Here is a 25,528-nt window from a genome sequence, read left to right as displayed (position 1 = left end):
CATATTAAATTACCTCTTACTTAAAAGGAGGGTGGTCTCACCAGGGCAGGATGGAGTTCATTAGCAGCCTGAGAAGCTTTTCTTAACTCTTCATTATCTGGTTTCATATTGTTCCTGGTTCTCCAGGACCATGGGACACCTTTCATTTTTCAACTCTTGGAAAAGTGCACTGGGTACTGTGTGAATCTTAGAGCCACCGGTTCCCGAGTCAAAATACTCATCATCACAAGTCTGTAAACAAAACTCAGATTACTGTGAAAACTGCTCCTATTCATTACATAAAATCATTTCTTTTTTACCTTTTTAGGGAAAAGGAGAAAATATATTGTCCTTGTGTTTTGGGGTTTTTTTTTTTTTTTTTTCGGTATGTGGGCCTCTCACCGTTGTGGCCGCTCCCGCTGCGGAGCACAGGCTCCGGACGCGCAGGCTCAGTGGCCATGGCTCATGGGCCCAGCCGCTCTGCAGCATGTGGGATCTTCCCGGACCGGGGCACGAACCCGTGTCCCCTGCATCGGCAGGCGGACTCTCAACCACTGCGCCACCAGGGAAGCCCTTGTGTATTTTTATTTACACACTTGTGATAATTGACTGACACACACATTGAGTGTACTCTGTCGTATGTGTTTGAGAAGTATGGTCACATTTCTTCTAGCTGACCAGTACTATCACCCATAGAATTCAGTGAAGGACAAGGTTCAGACAGAATTCTATTGACAGAAGGCTTTGACTGTGCCTCCAGATTCTTTTTCCGGAACTGAGAACTTCAAACTCCATGTAAATGGCCTTTAATTTGTGCATTCTAAGTCTTGAGAGATAGGATTTTTCCCCTGGGGGACAAAAAGGACAGAAAAATCTCAAGTGCTGTAAATTTAATCATTTGATCCCAAAGGAATTTTTATTCATACATTTTTGTTTGTCTCTGGGTTTGTTTATTATTTGTCCGTCTTTGAAAAACTAGCTCAGGTTGAACAACTGGGAATTGATACCCATTTATCCATTGGTCTTCTAAGTATACATAAATGTTATGTTAAAAGAGGATTTATCTCCTCCGCTTAGAAATGAACCACCAGGACAGATTTCTGTCCCTTTCCACACTCTACTCACTCTCAGTCGTTGGGTTTCTTGTTAAACATCAAAGAATCTTTAGTGGAAAAAAGCATTGGTGTAGAAATTGGGGGATGGGTGAGACTTGGGATTGGGTGACAGTCACAAAAATCAGTTTACCCTTGTCTCTTGCATTGATCTTTTAGCAAGCACTTAAACTCAGTTTTTTTCTAGTCCTTTTCAGTACTTCAAAGTAGCAGTTTATCAATAGAACCAGCAAGCTAGACACAGTCCTGAGAGGTCATCTGGTTCATCTCCCTGCCTTAGGCATAAGCATATCTAAGTAATTCCAGGCAGATAAAAAGAGACAAAGACAGCTTCTGCCTTTGTACCACATTGCTTCTTGGCTGTAGGACCTCACTTTTCATTTGCTTCCCTGAGATCTGTATTCACCATATAGTTTCAATGTGAGCAAGCACCTCTTCTTGACAAATTCTTTTACCTTCTTAAATTTAGAATAATCCAACTGATTTCATGAACCGTCACAGCTGGCAAAAAAACCACCACAGTAACTCAAAAAAAAAAAAAAAAAAACCATGTCAAGAGCCTATGCGTAGTGGAACACTTTAGTCTTTTTTTTAATGGTCCCCCTGTAATTTTTAACCTAAGTGGCTTGGTAATGATCTAATGTGGGATGTCCCATGACTCCTTGGGTGGATCCTCCAAATGTAGATTTATTTTATCAGCAGGGGGTTGTCGAGTGACATATGAGACTGCATTTTCTTCCTCATTTTTGGACCTCCTGTAGCACAAAACCTGAATCCTACAAATTCAGAAAGAAATTGCTCACAAAGCAAGACACAGATCTGTCATGCAATTGTTTTTAGACCTTCTTGCCAGTACAGTAATTCTGAATCCGATTAGCCTATTGTTTGTTTGTTTGTAAAAAGAAAAAAAAAAAAAACCTGGTAACTGAATTCTGTTGAATTTTACAGCTGAAAACCATTGTTGACTTTTTTATATAGCCAAGGAAGAATTCATAGACGAAGAAGCTGGCTCTTTTTTTTTCATGACTTACTCTATCGAGGAGGGAGTAGGAAGCAGGGGCGGGGCGGGGGGAGACCCATATTCCTGAATGCTGTGTTTGCCCCCTTCGAAAGGACTTAGTACTTTTTCGAGAGAAAATAAACTTAATTTGTGGCTACACTTTAAGTAAGATGGTTTGATGGTAAAAGTGGAGCAGTCCCAGCCCTGGATTTAGAGAAGTCGTGTGGCTGAATCCCTTAGCATCACTTTCATGTGGTTGGGTGAGCCATTCTCAGAAACCCCAAGCATTTTTGAAGATACTAAACTGGAAACAGTCACAATTCTTCCCTCCCTTTTTTGCTATTAATCCTTCATGTTTTAACAAGCACTAAAGCTGATGCTGCCTACACTCTTTCCTGTCAAATTGGAACTCTTTTTCTTCTCTCTTGAATAATCTGTTCTCTCTAGTTCATACTCATGTAAATCAAAGGGGTAGATGTCAACACATGCCATATCCAAATATCAATTTCCTTTTTTAATTAGGCAGGATTTAGACATTTGATTTGAAGAAAGCTGGTGCTTTTTAACATATTAAACAACCATATATTCATCTCTTCCTATTCTTTTTTGTCCCTTTTATAAAGCAAAATTTTGCTTTCAGCTTACACCACACCCCTATTCCAGCTTAGGCATAGCAACCTGGGTTTCATATTTCCCGAAAAGGAGACGCTAAATGGTTAGTAAATGTTTGGAAGTCTAGACTGAAAAAGCTTCTTTGACCTGAGCATGTTTCATTGAGCATTACTGTCAAAAAATGGTGCATCTCTCCACCTTGCTTTATTCACAGTAAAGTTTTGAAATAACCTAATGTATACAAATTGAATGTGGGTGTGTTATAATCCCCTCTCACCAACTGATCTCAAACTCTTGGATTTGTTGTTGTTGTTGTTGTTCAAATGTTCTCTAAGACCTAGAATATCTACGTCTAGGCCTAATTACAAGGAAAAAAAAAATCAAACCAAATTGACGGACATGCTAGGAAATACCTGACTGCCAGTACTCCTCAAAGAAGTTAACATTATCAAAACTAAGGGAAGTCTGAGAAACTGTCCCAACCTAGAGAAACCTAAGGAGACATGATGTCTAAATGTAATGTGGTGTCCTGGATGGAATTCTGGAACAAGAAAAGGACATTGGGTAAAAACGAAGAACCTATGGATAAAGCTTGGCCTTCAGTAATATTGCATCAATATTGGTTCATTAGTTGTGACAAATGTACTCATACTAATGGAGCAACAGGGAAGATGTTAACATTAGGGGAAACAGCCTGTGAGGTGCATAGGAAGTGTACTATCTTTAGAACTTCTCTGCAAATCTAAAACTGTTATAAAAAGTTTATTAAAAAATTAAGAATGATAATTTTTGTGCTGATTTCTCTACAGAACTCTTACTAGCTGTGAGGATTGACATAGGAGTGAGAAACACTTTTCCTTTTACAAATAAAGCTTCCATGGGAAATAAACTTTCCTTTTACAAACAAGGAAATAGAAATTTCCTAGTTGTTCGGCAAAGTAACACGTGGGTCATATCTAGTCTGGCACCTGGCACAAGGAAGGTTTTCAATACCACTGTGTTTGATAGTCTGAAGCAGTTACTTCCTAAGAGTGGCTTGGCATTTTGAAGAACTTGTTACCAAGACTCTCCATCTTGCTGTTGGGTAGTTTTTTAGCTGGAACGTACACACACACACAAATTGTGTGTATAGGTCTCATTTTCACCTTGAATTTTTGGTATGTGTCTTTTTAAAAAAATTTTATTTTATTGACGTATAGTTGATTTACAATGTTGTGTTTAATTTCTGCCATACAGCAAAATGACTCAGTTATACATGTATATTTTTTGTCATATTCTTTTCCATTATGGTTTATCACAAGATACTCAGTATAGTTCCCTGTGCTCTGTAGTACGACCTTGTTGTTTATCCATCCTATATATAATTGTTTGCATCTGTTAATCCCAAGCTCCCAGTCCATCCCTCTCTCTCCCCCCGCCCCCTCGACAACCACAAGTCTGTTCTCTATATCTGTAAGTCTGTTTTCATTTCATAGATACGTTCGTTTGTGTCGTATTTTAGATTCCACATATAAGTGATATCATCTGGTATTTTTCTTTCTCTTTCTTAGTTCACTTAATATGGTAATCTCTAGATCCATCCATATTGCTGCAAGTGTCATTATTTCATTCTTTTTAATGGGTGAGTAATACTCCATTGTATATATGTACCACATCCTCTTTATCCATTCCTCTGTCAGTGGACATTTAGGTTGCTTCCATGTCTTGGCTACTGTAATAGTGCTGCTATGAACATAGGAGTGCATGTGTCTTTTCAAATTATAGTTTTGTCAGGATATACGCCCAGGAGTGGGATTGCTGGATCATATGGCAACTCTGTTATTTGGTTTTTTTTAAGAACATCCGACTGTTTTCCATAGTGGCTGCACCAACTTATATTCCCACCAACAGTATAAGAGGGTTCCCTTTTCTCCACACCCTCTCCAGCATTTTTTTGTCGACTTTTTAAAGATGGCCATTCTGTATGTGTCTTGCATTGTATAGATCTTTAAGAGACTCTCCAGGTACAGGTGAGGATGGAATACACCTCAAAATTTTCACTGATTGTTGTTTTTGAACTTTTTCCTTAACACAGGGCATCCCTTTCTCTTTTTTTTTAACTTTTAAATTTTTTTATTGAATGAAAGATTCTTTAAGATCTATAGTGCTTTACAGTTTTTAGAAGTTTCACACAGATGATTTCATATAATCCCATAATAACCCTTTTTTCCTCCTACCTATATATTGCCCTCTCCCCACTGGTAACCATTAGTTTGTTCTCTGTATCTGTGAGACTGCTTCTTTTTTTGTTTTATTCACTAGTTTGTTGTATTTTTTAGATTCCACATAAAAGTGATATAATACAGTATTCGTCTTTCTCTGTCTGACTTATTTCACTTAGCACGATCCTTACCTTTCATTTCCAAAATGGGACCATTTTACCCAAGAGGATCCCATCTCCTAAGGAACCTCTTATTTTTAAAATGTATGTGTATTTCATATTTCCTGAGTTGAGAAGAATGGGTTCCTGTGTCTGTGTCTCTAGGTAGGAAGTCTCTTTTGTTCGTTAAAGCACGTGGGGGCACTCTCCCCTTTTCACAAGAGCTAATAACAGTTCACATCATTACTTAGGGGTATAAACACTCATTTAAGAAGGTTGTATTGAAATGGCATTTCTGATTTGGCTGCATAGTGATAAGGTGAAAACAAAGCGTTTTCTCCCAAAGCAGTGACCCAACTGGTTTCCAGCTGTTAGCTGTTCAGTAGACTCCCATGAAATGATTATTTGGTCGCAATCAGTTCTCAGCAGGAAGAACCCACCTCATGGTAGGTCTCACCACAATTGGTGCTAATTAGTTCTGTTGAGTCAGGTGGTCGATCTCTATACTGGCAACAGAAGTCCAGCTGGAAAGGGGTTGGAGACTCCACGCCAAGGCCACTGTAGCAGACGGGAGCCCAAAAGCCCTCTCTGCCCTGTAGGGTTGCATGAGGTCGTCTGTGATCGTGAGTCCCACGTCCCATGGCGTGAAGTCAGAAGGGGGAGGATTGTATATCTCCAAGAGAAAGTGCACCTGCATTCAGTTCAGATGCAAGGTTTCACAGTATATTGACTTCGAAATCAGCCAGGCCATAGTTCGGATTTGAGCTTTGCCACTTAAGCCCATGACGTTACTTGCCTGAGTCTGGGTTTTCTAATCTGAAGAAAAAGAGGCAAAATTACCCACCTAATAGGACTGATAGAGAGATGTATACAGCGTGCTTGGCACTTAGTAGGTGCTCAAAAATTTGGAATGCCCCCACAAGTAAATAACCATGTAATCTAGTGTGACAGTGATAATGTTCATTAGCCCTCCTAATACTAAACAAGAAAACTCTCAGGTGTTCAGTGTCAGCTTGGAGCATGATGCTGAAGGGAACTTGGGACCTAAACCTTTAGTATCCCTCTCAGTGACCTCTTTCTAAGAGCCTAATCACTTAGGAGGGAAGGGGAAGCCAGGAGAGATGTAAAAACTAGCAAGTCAAATGGAAGGAAATTAAGCAATGGCACTTTGGCAGAGGAACTTTTATTGTATCTTATGTGTCTCAGTTGGCCAGGTTGTGCAAATGGGTGCATGACCCCATGAAGGAAACATCCCAGGCATGGCCTACACGGATGCAAAAGGAGATTGATCTCACAGTGACTTTCAGCCATACTCAACTAATTCATTGTTTGCAGGTCCTCCAGATTTCTCAGTGACACAAAGCACAGACCTCCAAGCCTCTTCAAATTCTGATTCAGTAGATCCAGGCTGGGACCCAGGAATCTGTGTTTTTAATAAACTAAGTACTTATGTTCAGATAAGTTCAAGAACCATTGCTTTAAAACAGTACTGTTCACTTGACTGCACGTGGGAACTTCCTGTGCAATTTTAAAAAGTCTTGATGCCTGGGTCCTACCCCCAGAAATTCTTATTTAATTGGTATGGTTTGTGGCTTGAGTACTGGGGAATTTTAAATAGGTCCTCAGATGATGCTAAGGTACAGGCAAGTTTGGAGTAACACTGACTTAGAAAATAGCTTGAGGGGTCCATGCACCTGCAAATGATGAATAATAATCAGATGTAAAGTCACATCACAGATAAGTAAGTCCCAGCTCGACTCAAAAGTGTGAAATATGGGGCTTCCCTGGTGGCGCAGTGGTTGAGAGTCCGCTGCCGATGCAGGGGATGTGGGTTCGTGCCCCGGGCCGGGAGGATCCCACATGCCGCAGAGCAGCTGGGCCTGTGAGCCATGGCCGCTGAGCCTGTGCGTCCGGAGCCTGTGCTCCACAACGGGAGAGGCCACAACAGAGGCCCGCATACCGCAAAAAAAAAAAAAAAAAAAAAAAAGTGAAATATGTTAACATAAGAAAAATCCCATTTCAGAAATCTTTCTGGAATCAGCGTGTAGATTATCCCATTGCCCTAGAATTTTGTTGTATTCAAAAGTTCTTGCACCGAAAGGACTAAGATTTAGAGCCTAAATTTTCCTAAATTGGCAGTGCTTGCAATATGAGTATGCCTGAATAATAATGTGGCATGAATCTCATCTTGGCTTTCACTGTAGAGTTATCTCTGGTGCTAACATTTCACAGTTTCCTCCTCGTCCTCTTCCTCATTACCCAAAGTCAGCAAATTGTCAGGACTTAGAATTGCCATCAACAACAGGAGCTATAACCAAGCATGAAGATCCATTAAACCAGAGAGACTCAGTGTCCCAGGAAGGAGCAGAGGGTTGTCAAAATAAGGACTCCAAAGAGTTAAAACATGTAACAAAAGGTGCAGTAAAACTTCTCGGAGACAATTTCTCAACCTAGATCATCAAGGCAGGACCTAGCATTACTATCAGAACTGCTTAGAAAAGATTGGTTGAGCAAAATGAAAACGTCTCTGGACCTTTGTTTTCTCTGGAAGTGTTTCTTCAAATCACAGAAGTCACTTCTAACTCTATATAGGGGCATGCAATATTGTTTATCGTCTTTAAACTGCATTACTTAATTCAAATCTTGCAACGGCCCCGAGGGAAGAGAGGCAAAGAAAATGCCCTGTTTCTAGGCAGGATAAGAACTCTCGTGCTGCTGCCATGAATTGAAAATTCAGGCGTAGAATGAGACCTCACTTTAATTAGGATGGCTACTATAAAATAAAACAAAATAAAAGCAGAAAATATGAATCAGCAAGGGTGTGGAGAAATTGGAACCTTTGTGCATTACAGGTAAGAATGTAAAATGGTGCAGCCACTATAGAAAACAGTATGAGAGTCCCTCGAAATTTAAAAATGGAATATGATCCATCAATTCCACTCTCAGGTATACACCCAAAGGAATTGAAAGCAGAATCTTGAAGAGATAATCTGTATACAATTACAGTATTTGTAAATATTGTATATTTACAGTAACGTTATTCACAATAGCCAAAAAGTAGAAGCAACCCAAGTGTCTATTGACAGACGAATGGATAAACAAAATGTGCTATATGCATATGATGGAATATTATTCAGACTTAAAAAGGAAAGAAATTCTGTTATATGCCACAGCATGCATGCTCTAATAGTAGTGCTACCTGGGTATAATAACACCTTTATGACATGCTAAGTGACACATGACAAATGTCACAAAAGGCACTCTGATTCCATTTACATGAGGTTCCTAGAGTAGTCAAATTCATAGAGACAGAAAGTAGACTGCTGGTTGCCAAGGGCTGAGAGGAGGGTGAGAATGGGGGATGCGTGTTTAATAGATACAGAGTTTGAGTTCGGGAAGATGAAAATGTTCTAGAGATGGATGGTGGTGATAGCTACACAACAATGTGAATGTACTTAATGCCCCTGAACAGTACACTTAATAATGGCTAATAATTTTATGTTACATGTATTTCAGCACAATTTTAAAAATAAATAAATAATTTGCAAATGTGCAAAAAAATTAAGGCTTAGAGGATGCATACAACTAGTAGGTATCAGAGCAGGAAGTCAGGTCTCGAGATTCCAAGTGTGTCAACCCTCCCTTTCCACCTTCAGAACCTCTCAGGGAGTAGAAACTGAAGAAGCTATTCGGGGGAAGTAAAGAGAATAATTATTTCAGGAAAGAGTGGTCAAAGTAGTCCAGACAGTTGTCCTGAAGATAAGAAATAAGGTTGTTAAGGTTCATGAGATAAAGACCATGTCAGCACACCGACTTTTCTGTTGTTGTTGGAAGTGTTTTAATTATGGATTGAATTTTTATTCTTTTTAATTTTATTTTTATTTTCTTTCTTTATTTGAAGGATAGTTGATTGTCAGTGTTGTGGCAATCTCTGCTGTACAGCAAAGTGACTCAGTTTTACACACATATGTACATTCTTTTTTTAATGTTCTTTTCCATTATGGTTTATCCCAGGAGATTGGATATAATTCCCTGTGCTATACAGCAGGACCTTGTTTATCCATTCTAAATGTAATAGTTTGTATCTACCAATCCCAAATTCCCAGTCTACCCCTCTCCCTGCCCCCTCCCCCTTGGCAACCACAAGTCTGATCTCTATGTCTGTGAGTCTGTTTCTGTTTTGTAGATAGGTTCATTTGTGCCGTATTTTATTTTTTATAAATTATTCATTTATTTTTGGCTGTGTTGGGTGTTCTTTGCTGCGCACAGACTTTCTCTAGTTGTGGCGAATGGGGGCTACTCTCTTCGTTGTGATGCGTGGGCTTCTCATCACGGTGGCTTCTCTTGTTGAAGAGTATGGGCTCTAGGCGCGTGGGCTTCAGTAGTTGTGGCTCACGGGCTCTAGAGTGCAGGCTCAGTAGTTGTGGTGCATGGGCTTAGTTGCTCTGCGGCATGTGGGATCTTCCCGGACCAGGGCCTGAACCCGTGTCCCCTGCATTGGTAGGCGGATTCTTAACCAGTGTGCCACCAGGGAAGGTCCCGTTCATGCCATATTTTAGATTCCACATATAAGCAATGTATATATATTTTTAAATTTTAAAAGTTTTTAATTAAAAAATTTTTATTAAAAAAATCGAGATATAATTCACACATCATAAAATTCACTATTTTTAAGTGTACAATTCAGTTTTTTTGCGTGTATTCAGAGTTGTGTAACCATCACCACTGTCTAACTTCAGAACATTTTTATCACCCCAAGAAGTTGACCCAGACCCATTAGTAGTCATTCCCCATTCTCCCCCAACCCCCATTCCTGAGCAACCACTAATCTTCCTTCTGCCTCTGTGGATTTGTCTCTTCTGGACATTTCATATAAATAGAATCATACAATATGTGACCTTCTGTGACTTCTTAGCATCCTTTCAAGGTTCATCCATGTTACAACACGCATCAGTAGTTCCTTCCTTTTTATTGAATAATATTGCATTGTATGGTTTCACCACATTTTGTTTATTCCTCAGTTGATGGACATTTGGGTTGTTTTCACTTTTTGGCTATTATCAACAATGCTGCTATGAACATTTATGTACAATTCGAGTAGTTACATGTTTTCAGTTATCTTGGGTACATACCTAGGAGTGGAATTGCCGGGTCAGATGTTAACTCTATGTTTAATGGTTTCAGGAACTGCCAGACTGTTTTCCAGAGTGGCTGCCTCATTTTACATTCCTACCAGCACTGTATGAGTGTTCCAATGTCTCCGTAGCCTCACCAACAATTATGATTTTCCTTTTTTGTTTGTTTCTTCCCTTAGCTTTCCTGAGGTATAATTGACATGTAAACATTTAAAAATTATAGCTATCTTAGAGGGTGTGAAGTGGCACCTCATCGTGGTTTGCGCACTAACTTTTGTGTACTCAGCACACAGCCCAGGTCTAGGGACGCACAATACTGAGATGCACGAAAATTCCAAGGGATTTGAAGAAAGGTCATTGGAATGAGTGGTTTCTAATCTCCCAGAAATCAGATTTTAGAATCAGCTGCTTTACATTAATTTTTTTAAAATACAAACTGAGTCAAGCAGTAGCAACAAGCTAATTCAGCTTTTGCTCCTGCACACCCCATTACTAATGGGGTGGTAACTTTCATAGATGGTAACTCGTAGAGTTTAGAAGAGTGACGTGTGTACCCTAGGATAGAGACTTAGGCATAGGAAAAGAGAGCTCTGAAAGAGGAAAGACCCTTTCCCTTCATCTCAATTAAAGTTAAATGCCCAACTCATGACTCATGTCTTGGTTTTTCCACCTTCACAACCTTCTACATTGTCAGATGCCTGGTGCTGCCTGATTGCCTGTAAGAGGTGTTTTGACAGCAGTGTTCTCCAATTACATTTGTTTCCATTAACATAAGAAATATCTTTGAGGGTTTCTTAGGTACTTGCAGAAATATATACTAGCTCACTAGTCGCCAGAAGCATCTGATCTGTCTGCCTCACAACCCTCTGACAGCTAAGCATTAGCTTTTAGACAAATAAAATGTCAGCCACCATTAAACAGCATATGGCAACAATATGGCCATTCCCTCTCAAGGATTAACTTCTCCCCAGAAGAGATGGTACTTGAAATAAGAGATGCTTTTGAATGCAGGGCCCCTATCCCTCCTGCCCAGGCATGATGGCTGGGGAGCAGGCAGAGTGCTACACACAAAAGGACCCGGGCGACCAGATCAAATGTGAACCTACGGCACCAGCTGCCCAACCAGCAGTGACCAAAGGCTGTTTGCCCTGGGCAGCTGGGTCTGTGGTTAAGGGAGAGTACCATCCTTAAGCTGGCCTGGATTAACTCTATAAAATAGAAAACAGCCCCACAGCCACTTAAAGAGGGCTCGGGGCCGACTGGAATTGAATGCAGTTGGTGTGCAGTGCGAGGAGGGAGACGTGGAGAATGGAGCCTCCGCCCGGCTCGTCTCTGTGGAATTCCCTTAGTGAGTGGGGTGAAATTAACTGCCTGGTCTCGAAATAGATGACGAGAGCGTGGAACCCTGTTCTAGTGGGTCAGCTCGTGTGCAAATGGCCATGTGGCAATATGGTTAAGGAGGAGGGCTGCCTTTGCACCAGGCAGTCTGTACAAGATTAGAAAATAAACAGTTTCCTCAGGAGCCTCTGGGTGCCCACGTCTGCGGAGGACACCAGAAACTGTCAATAGAGATAGCCTGATCCTCCAGACATAGTCTCACCACCTTGCTTGTCCTGGTTTGGGGGGACTATAGTATGTAAAATAATCAAAATGGCATGCTCGTCCTATTGGAAATAGTGGTTCCTCATGTAATAATGTCTCTGTGTTACTTGTATTGGAATATAGACAGTCAAGCTCACCACTTTTACACGAAGCTTTTAATAGGAGCTTATCATATTTCTGGGGCCTGATTTGACCATCAACATGGCCACGTAAATGAAATCACTAGCTGTGTTAAAACAGTTCGACTGTAGTCTCGGGAAAACTTACTTTGATTAAACAGTCAGTATTGTCCCCAAATTCTCATCATCTTTATCATTATTTTTCCACTTATGTAAACAACTTGATTTGAATGTTTAAAGGCCATATGTTATTTTCCAAAATAATTTCAAGGCTCTAATTTTTTTTTTTTTTTTTTTTTTGCGGTACGCGGGCCGCTCACTGTTGTGGCCTCTCCCATTGCGGAGCACAGGCTCCGGACGCGCAGGCTCAGCGGCCGTGGCTCACGGGCCCAGCCGCTCCGCAGCATGTGGGATCCTCCCAGACCGGGGCACGAACCCGTGTCCCCTGCATCGGCAGGAGGACTCTCAACCACTGTGCCACCAGGGAAGCCCTCAAGGCTCTAATATTTTAAAGAAAAAAATAAAATAGGTAAAAAGTTAAAACTACAAACTATATAGATATGTATTCTTACAGAGCCAAGAATAACAAGGGTAGGGAAGCTTCTTGTTTCCAATTTGTTTGTCTAAATTTTATTAATCATGTAATGCTTTATTATGACACTGAATAACTGAGTGAATACAAAATTTTAAATGCCCAGGAGAGTGATGAAATTTTTAAGATAGCATTAGTATTATTAATTTTTTTCATAGAATATGTCTTCAGAAAATGTTAATATGAGAACAGCATAGAACAACAACTGTTAAATATGAGAACAACAGAAAGCCACATGTTTTAGTAGTGTCAGTCACTTTTTCTGGAATGCTTTTTTACTCTTTACCCAATAGATATAACTGACAGGATGATATCATCCTTTGCTCTTCATGCTGACAGTCAATAAATTCCATGACAATTGGCAACAACAACTAGATCAGTAGCTGTATGAACAGTGCAAGGTTGCAGGGATTTTTCTAAGACACTTTACTAGTCGCTGTTTGATGCAGACTTTCCAAATTAGAAGAGGAGCTGTCTCTGTCAGGACTGTAGTTGGGGGACTGTTCCCATGTGTCTAAAGTAACCTAAACATTTGGCTGAAAAATTAAAAATTCAGTCAATCAACCAAGTGTTTGCTACCATTAAATCAAACATCAGGGTACTTTGAAACATCTCAAGAAATGACTAAATTCTAAACTTTACATGTAGATAATTGTGATCATACTGCCTTAGAGTTTCCATATGAATAATACTATGTCAAATGTGGCATACCCTAGAGATCTATTTTTAACATTTATACATAGTCTATAATACACAGAATATTTACTATAATTAACATACTGAGCTTAAAAAAATAAGTGCAATTGATGAATCACAAATTCTCCATCATTTCTAATCTTCCAGATATAAAATAAGTATTTCTACTCTTCTTTCCTCATGGAGGTATCGTAAAGATTGGTTTTCAGCAAAACAAAGTAGACTCTAATGGCAGAACTCTGATGCTCCAAAGTGGTGTTACTCTTTTTTTTTTAGCACCAATTTGACTTTTTTTAATTAAAGTATAATTGATTTACAACGTTGTTTGTTTCTGGTGTACAGCAAGTGATTCAGTTATACATATATATATTCTTTTTCATATTCTTTCCATTATGTTTTATTACAGGATATTGAATATAGTTTCCTGTTCTATACAGTAGGACCTTGTTTCTTATCTATATTATATATAGTAGTTTGTATCTGCTAATCCCAAACTCCTAACTTATCCCTCCCCCACCCTTTTCCCCTTTGGTAACCATAAATTTGTTTTCTGTGTCTATGAGTCTGTTTCTGTTTCATAATAATTTGACTTTTTATCAAATGTAAAGAGAATTCTGAATTCGAGATGGGGGTGCTTTTCTGACATTTAACGTTTTTTGAAATGATTTAGTTAGTACTTAGCACTGTGTGTTCAATGAATGAATGCAAAGTGGACACATAATGAATGAAAAAGTGGGAATTAAGTTCTCACCTTGTGGTGTTGGATTCTGGTTGATCACCAACTATGTATTTCTGTTTTGTAGAAATACCTCCACTGTTTTTCTGTAGTTTAGTCTCTTAACAAACTGTGTAAGGTTTGGAGCAGTATTTGCTGAGATTTAAGTGAAACACAAAAGCAATTAAGTAGTTTAATTCTGGATTTTTCAAATTTAATGACATTCTGTTATCTATATCCATTGGAGAGCTTTGGTAAATTCAATTGTTGATACCACCTGGATAATTTTAAGTCTTTCTGAAGTTTCAAAGAAAATGTCTCCAACATAGCTCAAGCAGAAAAAGAATTTCATCAATTGAAAGCTCAGAATCGTTTCTGTGAGATGTGTAAAAACAAGAAGCTGACCAGCATTATTTTCTTTTTCTTTAATTCAGTACCATTATTGAGAGTTATTTTTGAACTTTATGAAAACCAGATTGGGGCACAAGCATGCTCCCCATTGAATCGTGCTCAAGGAATTGGAATTGAGAATCATTCAAACTAGGAAAACATGACATTGAAAAATAGTCTACATTCTTTATTGTACTTCAGAGAATCTGAGACTCTGAGTAGGAGCTAGCCTTAGGCTGATAGTAGATCTGACTTTTTTTTTTTTTTTTAACGGACAGTTAGCTTCCCAGTCACAAAGAGGTTATCGTTTCTTTTTCAATGACTTCTTCGCTTTACTGGCTTAACAGTTAAACCGTTGATCCTCTCTCTGTCTCTCTCTCTCTCTGCTCAGAAAGCAGTGGTTTCTCACTATTGCCCACAGAAAACAGTCCACACAGTGCCTGCCGTTCAAGGTCCACTCTTGTCTGGCCCAGGTGAACCCTTCAGTCACATTTCCTACTCCCTGCTTCTTCCATGCAAGCTTCTTCCAGCCAAACCAGACTGTGGCTGTTCAGCAGCCTCTGCTTTGGAGCCTCCAGTCTTGTCTTCCCATTATCCCATCTCTCAGGGATCACTGTTTCTTTTCCTCTCCGCTTGCTGAACATTCCACATTTACATCAAGGGTGATGCATTCCCTTTCATGAGGTCTTTCTAACCATTCCACCCTTTCCGCTCCCCTCTTTTTTCCCCTCTCCTAGCTAAACCAAACCTTTCTCACCACCCCCCTCCACGCCACACACACACACGCTCCTGTGACCTAGTCATGGCCCATATCACCTTCAGGGCTGCTGCTTGTGTGTGCAAGTTGTGACCTGCATAAGCATCTCAAACCCAAGGGACAAGTGAGGACAAAAATCTACCTTCCTCCCCACTTGCCAAGGCGCACGCCCACGTGACCACCTTTTTTTATTCCATACAAAGGTATGGACTAGCATGTAGGGACCAGCGGCAGCATGTTCATCGAACGCATGCTTTTTAGTTTTCTTTCCTAGGGCACAGGTTTGTCGAGGGCAGTGACTACCTTTGTATTCTCATCATGCCTGGTACAATGCCTTCCTTACACATAAGATCACTCATTGAATTTAACTGAAAGGGTGAAATGTGTTTATTAAAAACAATTACTTTTGTGTATAAATGCAACCATGTAAAGCACAACAGGAGTCACAGTGGACTTCTTAGCGAATGTGGAACAGCCAGCTTGTCTGATTTTAAATGTATCATGGCTCCTGCTCAGCTAAGTAATTTCCTATAAAACGTAGTGCCCGGTAGTCCTCTGTGGAATTTTAGAAACCACATTCATGATGCTATGACAGGCCATGGCAGAGCTGGACTGAAATCCATTTCTGACTGTTAAAATAGGCAAAGAATAACATTAAGAATTGTCTGAAGTGGGCAGGATAAAGGTCAGGAGAATGCCCATGGGAGGCGAGGGAATTTGGGGCGGAACCAGTTGGATCAGTCTGAGATCAGTACACTTCCTAGAAGTCTACATTAAGCCAAAAAGAAAAAAAAAGTACCCAGTCTCAGAGTCCTCAGAGCCTTGCCAACACTGTACACGGATGCAGACATGCCCTCAAATAAAGAATTGTTTTGTAAAGACTAATGGAGAATTAATATTAATTCTGATGTGATTTTATTGATAAAGGGGAAATATCCACAAACCCAAGCTTTACAGACCACAGAACATGATGTACGTAAGATAGGGTTTATGCCTATTTGATGACGTGGCCGAGACTTCAGATTTCAAGTTTCAAGGAGTAAACATCGGCTGACCTCTCCAGGGAAATTCTGTGTCTGTGTACAAAATGTCCTACACGCTCTGCACTTAACATTTGCTTTGTGTTTTCCAGGATGTGCTGAGTTTATGGGATGAGCAGTTTTTTCTTCAGGAAGAAACAAGCCTCCTCTAACCATTTCACACAATACCTTTCTCCTCTTCCCTCCCACAGTCCTCCGTGATGTCAGTCTGCTTTGCTCGTTTCCATCCCAATTTGGTAGTTGGTGGGACTTACTCGGGCCAGATTGTCCTGTGGGATAATCGCAGTCATCGGAGGACGCCAGTCCAGCGGACACCCTTGTCGGCTGCTGCACACACAGTAAGTCAAGCTTTTGTCACATCCCGGTCAGCCATCCAAGCCCTGAAAGAGGGGATAACTGACAGAAGTACGGCTGTTGTTAGCAACTCCAACTTCGAAGTATCTAACTTACAGTGATTGCTTTCTGACTGACTAAAGGAAAGCCGAGTGGAAAGTAGATGAAGGAAGCACTGGGTTTAGAGGACTCTTAACGGTCTACAAGTTTTAACACATAGAAAGGATCTCTTTGGATGTCCCATAAAGTTACAGGGAGGATAGCTTAAAACTAAAAAATGCCACAGGAAGAAACCTTGGAAGAAGCATCTGTGAAATTGTTTTCCCAAAGAAACTCTTCACATTTACATTATAAGGTGGAAACTCATATTTTCAAATAGACCATAAAGAGTAAGCACTTTCCGTCTAGGGATGGCATATGGGACTTTTGCCAATAGGCCTTTTCCACTGGTGATTTGAGGGAGTGCTGTGACTTTAAATTCTGGAATGCATGGTGTAAGTCTCAACGATAAAGTCTACAGTGACAGTATAATCCCTAGGGTTAAAAGTCAACATCTCAAAACCATTACCCATAATTTAGCAGAAGAGTTTCAGTATAGTGTTCGTAAGACAACTAGTCTGTCATTTCCTTTAAGAGAATGACAGGTGTGTTTAGCAATTGTTAGGAGGAATAAGAAGACAGGCATGTCTCCATCAATCTCTGCTACCCTGACATTCAGGGGAATTGATGTCCTTTCTCTGAAATGCCCAAATTATGCCCAAGGATACAGCTCTGCTATTGTTTCAATTTCCTTAATGTGATTGCCTCATTTGTTTCATCTGCTGGCCTCAACACCATCTAGCTTTGAAAAAGAACTGCTAGCTGCTTTAGCCGAGACCATGAAGAGGAAAATTCTTCCACTCTTGTAAGATCGACGATGGGAAATGACAAATACCAAGTCAGCCTTAATTCTGATTGACTTGGGCCTAACACACATGCAGGTGAAACTAGTTCTTGGGAATCTGGGAAAATTGCTCTTGCCTACCCCATTTCTCCAAACTAATAACAGAAAATTGTGACCCAAGAGGAGACGGGCTTGATGCAGGTGTTTGCTCAAGGAGCATGAAGCCATTTCTTGGCCCTGTGTGTATATCTGGTGCGTTTGTAAGCATACCTCCTGAAATTTCAAAAAGTTATAAATCCAGGTATCAGAACGTTTAGCACGAAGCTTTTGGGGAGAATCCAAATGCTGCAGGGCCTCTTCCAAAGTATTCATCTCTTTTCCAAGCAACTTAGGATGTGATCTTCACAACGAAAATACTGTTATTATCAAACAGAGTGACATTATTTCTGTTAGAAAATAAAATAACAGGTTTTTTCTCTTTTGCTGTGTTTCGTTGAATCCACAGCTCAAAGAGCACAGTTAATTTTTTGACTTGTCTTTCAACTTCCACTCGTGCCTGGCTCACTGGTACCAGGATCAAAAGTGGTTAAGGAAAGAGAGTCCCACCACAGATTACTCACTAATTTCCTTTCACACCCACCACACATATGCATTTGGGACAACAGGAAATCCTAATTAAAGCAAAAACCTTCTGGCACACAGTAAGTTTATTCCTAAAATAAATAAAAACAATCTGGCTTCTATACTGGAAAAATGAGCGGTACCGTTGCTTTTTTCTTTCCATTAAGCAGAGTGATGTGTGTTTGTGTGTGTGTATAAGTAGGCATGCCCACGTGTCTGCTTCTGTTCTGGTTTCTTTACATCTCTCTTTTCTTTTAAACTGAGTTTTATTGCTCCTGAAAGCACGGGCCAGTAGTACTGATTAAAGCCAGGGCGGGGCTACCACACACATTCCTTCTCAGGGCATTTGCTCTCTACATCCTTCTAGATGCCTTCTTTCCCTACTACACCCACCCTTAGGAGTCCCGATCCATTAGGGTTTTGGAGATTTGTGTTGATGCTCTGTGGTTAACAGAAGAAACCCTGTTGGACTCTCGCTAAAAAACACTAGGCAGACTTGGGGCTCATAACAATGTTTGGACCTTGCTTTCTCATTCTTCAGTTTACTGAGTCTGCCATTTTCAGGCGACAATGTGTCTCATCCATTCTTCCAGTTTATTTGCGTGCAGAGCTTAGAACGCCATGTGACTCACCCTTGAGTTTGTACTCTGCTGTACGTTCCACATACACCAGAGACTTGGGAAAAAGCATTGTCCACAGCCCCCCAACCAGTCAGTCCTTTTGGTATTTAGAGACCTGATCAGAAGAATATTTCGTTCCAGATCTCTGCCGTACTTAACCACTGTCCAGGTTTCTGCAGGAACGTGGTGTGAAAAAGACACAGGGACTTGGTTGACTCTCCATCAGCATGGGTAAAAGAGGTGATGCAGTTGCCAAAACAAGTGTAAATCTTAAGATGCATTAATACAGGCGTTTTTTTTTTATCACATGAGAAGCGACAATTCAATGCTCCCTGTATTTCTGTATTCAGTTAGTCAGAATGTACGTAGACGGTTATGTTTCATTCTCAGAACTTCACTGGAAGGGGAACTCGGACAAAATAGAGCGTATTCAAAAGAGAGTGTCCAGGTTGGGGAAGGTATTGAACACCAGGTCCTCAGCGCATTTGAAGGAATTGGTGATGATTAGTCAGAGCAAGACAAGACTTGGGGGGAGGAGGGGTAATGTAAGAACAATGCATACGTATCATTTGACTTGATGTATATGATGTCAGAGGGCACTTCACTGAAAGTATTTCCTTGAGCTTTCTTCATCCCCATTGGTAGAAGGAGGAACTGCCCAAGAATTAGTGCTAAAACTGGCTAAGAAAAGTGTTTAAGCAGAGTTTGGACCACCTCTTGGGAGAGGCAGATGAACAGCTATACTTATGGTTATTACAGTTCCTTCTGACCAGGAGTTTATATGATAATAATAGTTTGGGAACCATCCTTTATATAATATCAACTTTGCAATATTAGAGATTGTTTCATTGTTGTTGTGGCTAGGTATTATGGACAGTAACTCATCAAGAGAGAGACTCAGACTGTCAGCTATTTGCACAGAGAAGCATCGACTAAGTTGTGGTTTGGCCACTGATGGCTAAGCTGCCTGAAATCTAACCCAAATTACTGCTACGTTGTGCTTCTGCTAACCTTGCATTTAGTATTTAATGTGCAGCTGCAAATGATTTTAGCCTACCATTGAGGATTCTACAGAGTAGCATAACCTTCTTGCATTATGACAAAAGGTTAGAGCATCTTGCTTATGATTCCTGGGATGTTTAAGTGACCTTTCTCAAGGCCCTGGCCAAATCTAAGCCTCCGTACGACCCTAAACAATATTTTGAGAAATCTATCATTATCCTAGGTTTTACAGCAACGTAAAGAAACCTAATGTAATCTTACTAGGTTCCTTGTGCCGATAATTTCCACCACCAGTATCTCTCCCTCAAATCAAAGAGGCTGATGAATATTAACCACTGTTTATAAAGCATGTTAACAAATGTCTGGCACTGTGGCTATAACGCACTCAACTCCAGAGTTAGTTAACACTCCTTCCAAAAGGCAGTTGTTCTACCCTTTTGAAGACTGTCTTTTTCCGTCACTCATGGTGAGGTTAGAAGCCAGACCATGTGGTGGAGCCTCATTCAAGTAATACACATTCACCTCCCTGTGCACCTTCTGTCCCATCAATCCTCATTTGCTCCCGTTTGCCTCAGCTCCATTGTACTGCATCTGACCGAGCAAGGTGAAGCTTTCTGAGTATTTCCACTACGACATGTTGCTGCCAGAGCTTTTAAAAAGAAATCAGGTTCAAATCAAAAGTGGCAAATGACCTGAGGCTTGTATTATTGTGGGATTATGTCACTCCTTAATCCTTGTTTTAGAGTAATGTGTTTGACACTCAGATGTAAGCATTTCCTCTTGGATCAGGGTTTGATCCTCCATGTTTATGTTTCTGCAGCATCCCGTGTACTGTGTAAATGTTGTTGGGACCCAGAATGCTCATAACCTCATCACTGTCTCTACCGATGGTAAAATGTGTTCCTGGAGCCTGGACATGCTCTCCACTCCACAGGTGGGTTTGTTTTCCCCTCCACACAAGAGCATCTTGGTTAAAAGAGATAACCTGCCTAATGGAACAGAGTTCCTAAAAGGCAAACTCTCACATCCTATAGGACCTAAAATCAATGTGTGCACTTGAAAGAGTGGTGCCTGTTTTCGGCAGCCTCCTCTTGAAGCCAAACCCATTTCCTTTACCGCAAATCATGTAATTATTGTAATACGTTAATCCTTAGGTCAGTTTCAAGTGAAAATGAAATAATCCATTTTAAAGCATAGTAATTATGGAAGTTGGCTGTGGTAGGAATCGTACTTACCCTACAGCATTGTTAAACAAATATAAACGGGGTTGGAACTCAGCGGAGCGATCCCTGATGGGTCCTTGCCTTGGAGAAAAGGTATCCCAGCAAAACAGAAATCCAAGCCCTCGCTTGTATCTGTAGCCTAGACAACTGCCTTGTGTGTTTGAAGAATTTGTCCAACCATCTGTTTTCTCCTCTGGAATGTTTCTTAGGGTGGCTTCTGCCATTCCTTGCTCAAAAAAACAAGAAGTTGAAAATGAAAAAGTTCCAAGGTTTCCAAACTGCTCCTGATTACAGTAATGAGAGCTAAACAAAGGAGCAGAAGTGCAAGAGACCATTGGGGGGAGGCATCTAAGTGCAACTTTCAGAATATATGTATGTACACTCAGACGGAAGGCACCACTTATATCCACAGATAAATACACACATATCCATACTCTTTCCACATTTCTTGGGGAAAAAAGTACTTCACTGTCCTCCAGCTAAAAACAGAGAAGAATTTCCTGTTATAGCCTTTGACAATGTGAGGAAACATCAAGAAAATTGTAAAAGATATCTAGGATATACTTCTCAATTTTAACATTCCTATTCCCTTTCCTGGAATAACAATGCTGGAATGTCTCTGTCACAATTTTAGAAGACATTAGAAGTTTCAGGATACATAAGGAAATGTGGAAACTGAAAGGAACCTCGCTATAAGTTTCCACAAAATACAGATGAAGAGAATACTAAGACTAAAGAAGTTCTTTTTATAATTTTAGTGTGGGGGGAGAGCTAATAAGTTCCTTACAATTTAAGTTCCTCTATTTTTGCTGATCTTTAACATTTATACAAGTTGGGAGTTGTGTGTGGGTATTTTATAGCTTTGTCTTAAATTTCTCAGCAATATGTTGTTTTCTTTTAAAAGCAAACAGATATGAGTGAACCCTCTAATTAGGAATTTTTAATTGCCCATTTTGCTGATTAAATGTGTGTTTGTTTAGGTTAAAGCCAGTCGTACGGGGGCTACATGACCATTTTTATTAGTTTTGGCATGCCCGCAGACGCCTGTCTCTGTACAGAGATGGAGCATTTCGTGGCATGGCTGTGGATGTCAGGCAGACATGGGAACAGACAACAGTTGCCCTATTCCCTCTCTGTCCCAAGTGGGTGACCAAGAGACCGTACCTTCCCTCTGCTAATTTTAGCCATGGAGCAGACCCCCGGTTGGTCTAGGTTTCTGTATTACACTGTCACAGCATCCCCTCACTAAAGCACTCGCTGCGTCTGGATCTCACAAACTGCAGGCATGTCACATGACCACGAGGTCTGCACTTCCCAGACTGTTAGCATGTGCTTCCGATTTATGGACTCCTTAGCTGCGATGACTAGGTTTATTTGTTTGCATAAAAAAAGACTAAACTTCCAAACAGAATGACATGATCCCCTAGAATGTTGTTTTAAAGTTACTTTAGGTGCACAAAGCAGGCTGTTTGATGTAAATAGCCAGAAATACTCAAGGATGTTAGTTATACTTAACTGTTCTTCACTGTCGTTAAACTTAATTCAGCAGAATGTCTTTTAAAATACACTTGAATTCCCAATTTTGAAAATCATTTTAGATAAAATAAAGACTCTCATTTACCATTTTAAAGACTTATTTAAACATTGTCTTTTGCGGGCTTAGAGCCTACACACCCAATGTCTGCCCTTCATGAAATCTAGTCCCTGTTGAAATCTGGTTTTTATGACCTGAGTGACAACTTTCTGGTTTCAGTCCATGGAGGACACACACTCCTGCTTTGACAAACATGCTTAGTACATCTGATATTAATACAAGTGTATTCTCGCGAACAATTGATGTTGAAAATGTTTGTAAATATAAGGGTATTGTGTGTTGTATTAAAGCCTGGGGCTGACAAGTGTAACCATTACAGTATTATCTTTAGTTTCTGCACCATTAGTTTCAAAATTCTCACCTGTCATCTCTGCCTGACTTCAGAAGCAGCACACACACTGATGAAATACAGCCGGCCTGAAACCAGAGATACACAGAAGCATGAATGTCAGGGGCAGTAAAGCGTGGTTTCTGGCACAGCCGGGGTCTTTTGTAACGCTGTGTGAAAAGCAAACAGGCGATTTAGTCAAATGATTTTTCCGTGCTATCTTTGGCATGGCAAGGAGTTGACAGAGGGGATGTAACCACGCCATGTTTTGGTAGGAGAGCATGGAGCTGGTGTACAATAAGTCCAAGCCTGTGGCTGTTACCGGAATGGCTTTCCCAACGGGAGACGTCAATAACTTCGTGGTTGGCAGCGAGGAGGGTACAGTCTACACGGCCTGTCGTCATGGAAGGTGAGTTTCTGTTTTCTTACCAATGACGTGTTCTTCATTTCCAAAAGTCTGTTATCGCTTTCTGGATTATAACCACCTTGCGTTATGAGAAAGGCATTTCTGAAGAAATGCAAATCACAGCCTCATGTCTTCACGATTTTATAGCATCCTTCTGCTCTAAGGATGCCATTTGTAAGCCTTTGTCAGGCTTTAGCCATTTGTAAGCCTTTGATGGTTCACATTGCCTGAAGGAAAAAAGTCCAAGCTTCTTAGCATATCATAGAAGATTCTTGATTACCCTTGACTACCTGCCCCTTCCCAGCCTCAGCCTTCAGGCTCCAGCCACGCACCCATCCCCCAATATGGCTGATCCCACCACACCTCTGTGAGTTTGTACATTCGGTTTCTCCCGCTGGGTCTGGTATTTCTCCCATCTTGGCCTGGTTAATTCCTTCTCACCCTTCAAGAGCCAGAACAAAGGTCTTTCCACGCTGAAGCCTCTCTTGACTCTCTTGGACAAAGAAAATCATTTCGCTCTTTATGTTTCCGTAGCATTTTCATTCCCTTTATTCATTCATTCTTTCAAGGAATATTTCCTAGGAACCTACCATGTGCCAGGCACCACCATGTCATAAGGATGCAGTAGGGAACAAAACAGACCTGGAGTTCATATTCTGGTTGAGGGTGAATGACAGTAAAATAATAAACAGGTGAATATGTGGTGTAAGAGGATAAGTACTATGGAGAAAATTAAAGTGGAATAAATGCGATAGGATTACAAGCTGTCAGATAGGTTTGTTGTTTTATATATTTTCGTATCACTTCTACATTAGCATTCATCCCATTTTATTTCAACTATTCAGTCATCTGCCATTTTTCTCTTACTAAACTATTTCCATTTCGTCATTGGTTTCCTGCCTGGTGTGTGGCACATAGTAAGTGAGGAGTTAAAAATGTATATGGGGAATAAAGAATGACAACAACCAAATAATATAGAGAAGTGCCTTAGGGCCCTTCCTCTCAATCAGAGGCTGAAATAGTATGAGATACATAAGGCAGAATGAAGATTCCAGGTGATAAGAATCCTGTCTTGGTTGAGAGATTGGCAGATGCTCCTGGAAAAATCTCAGGAAAAAGTGGAACTCGATAATTTAGACTGGGTTATAAAATTACATGCAAGACTTAATGAATGGACTCACAGCTTTTGAAAGGTTCATTGTGTTCACCTTGGTGTGTTATTTCTCTTTCACTTTAGTAGTTCTAATTCAATTGATTTTTCATCTCTTGCATTCACCACAGGCTATTTAGATTGAACGAGGAACCAGAAATTGTTCCAGGTTCATACTCCAGTGTATTTGTGATTTGTAGAAATAACAGGCATCCGTGGCTCAGCTATATGATTTTTCCATTCACACAGTACAGGCTGTGAAGCTCCTACTGTGCTCTCCACAGAAACAAGCAGTATTTTCCCTGCTCACATGAGTAAAAGATGACTAGGAAGATGTGCCTCATAATTCCATGCCCAACAGTCCTACTTCATAAGTATTGGCTAAAACCACACATCAGTTTTATGAAAGCATAGAAAGATCTGATAGAGTTGTTCATTCATGGAAACGTTCACTGCACAACTGCTCTCAGCAAAGTGCATTGCTAGATGTTGCCAGGCATGCAGGCATCATTTAAACCTGTTCCTATCTTCAAGAAACTGATGATGGTGGGAAAGGTAAGCACACAAACATCTGCAAGACGGGTAGAATGTCGTAAGTGGCATGAGAGAGGCACAGAGAGCAACAGTGGGCCAGACAGACTCACAGGTTTATCTACATACTTTTTAGAATCGACAGGGCACAGGTTCAGTTGACTTAACCCAAGGCTTTAATTATCTGTGAGGGCTATAGAACATGTTCATTGATAACTTTCAGATTTTAAAAAATTTTCTCTAATGTGAATAACCATTTACATGGTGAATATTTTTGTTCTGTGGCTATTGTCCTTTTCGAACACAATCAGAAGATGCACTGTGGTTCAAAGGAAGGGTACCTAAGGTACAAACCACAAATCATTTTACAGTGAGCTTGATTTTGCTTTTTACATTGGTCCATCTATCTGAAATATAAAATACAGATCTCAATAGAGTTGTAAAGTCGTAGGCATTGGGCTTCATAGTGATCTTAAGTGGGTCACATAGGGCTACAGGGGAGAGGTGCGAAATTTCTGTGTTTCACCTAACATGGAAAAGGTGCAAATCCACTTCCATAAATTAAATAAGTTCTTTATTTTGCACCCTATAAACCCTTTCAGGATGCTGTTAAGAGCAAATGGAGTCTCACCAGGGGCCACTCCAAAGATCAGTTCCTCATGTTCTCTAGGACAAATGTAAATGATCACGTGTGGAACTGCTGTTAGCAGTTTGACCAGGCATAATTTT

At 40.4% G+C, this 25,528-nt stretch overlaps 1 protein-coding gene across 6 annotated transcripts in view; it reads left to right on the top strand.

The window, feature by feature from the left end:
* The window catches only part of DYNC1I1 (dynein cytoplasmic 1 intermediate chain 1), a 338,694-nt gene that overhangs the window by 236,574 nt on the left and 76,592 nt on the right, over positions 1 to 25,528 (top strand). For all 6 annotated transcript variants that reach the window (XM_067746359.1, XM_067746362.1, XM_067746358.1 and 3 more), the window contains 3 exons: positions 16,300 to 16,446; positions 20,388 to 20,501; positions 22,988 to 23,121. In XM_067746359.1, coding sequence (XP_067602460.1) covers positions 16,300 to 16,446; positions 20,388 to 20,501; positions 22,988 to 23,121 — 395 coding nt within the window. The remainder of the gene's footprint in view (positions 1 to 16,299; positions 16,447 to 20,387; positions 20,502 to 22,987; positions 23,122 to 25,528) is intronic.

The sequence above is a fragment of the Pseudorca crassidens genome, chromosome 8 (assembly GCF_039906515.1).
Source record: "Pseudorca crassidens isolate mPseCra1 chromosome 8, mPseCra1.hap1, whole genome shotgun sequence".
Classification (NCBI taxonomy): Eukaryota; Metazoa; Chordata; class Mammalia; order Artiodactyla; family Delphinidae; genus Pseudorca; species Pseudorca crassidens.
Note: the sequence above shows the minus strand (reverse complement) of the source record. Positions and strands in the feature narration are given on the sequence as shown.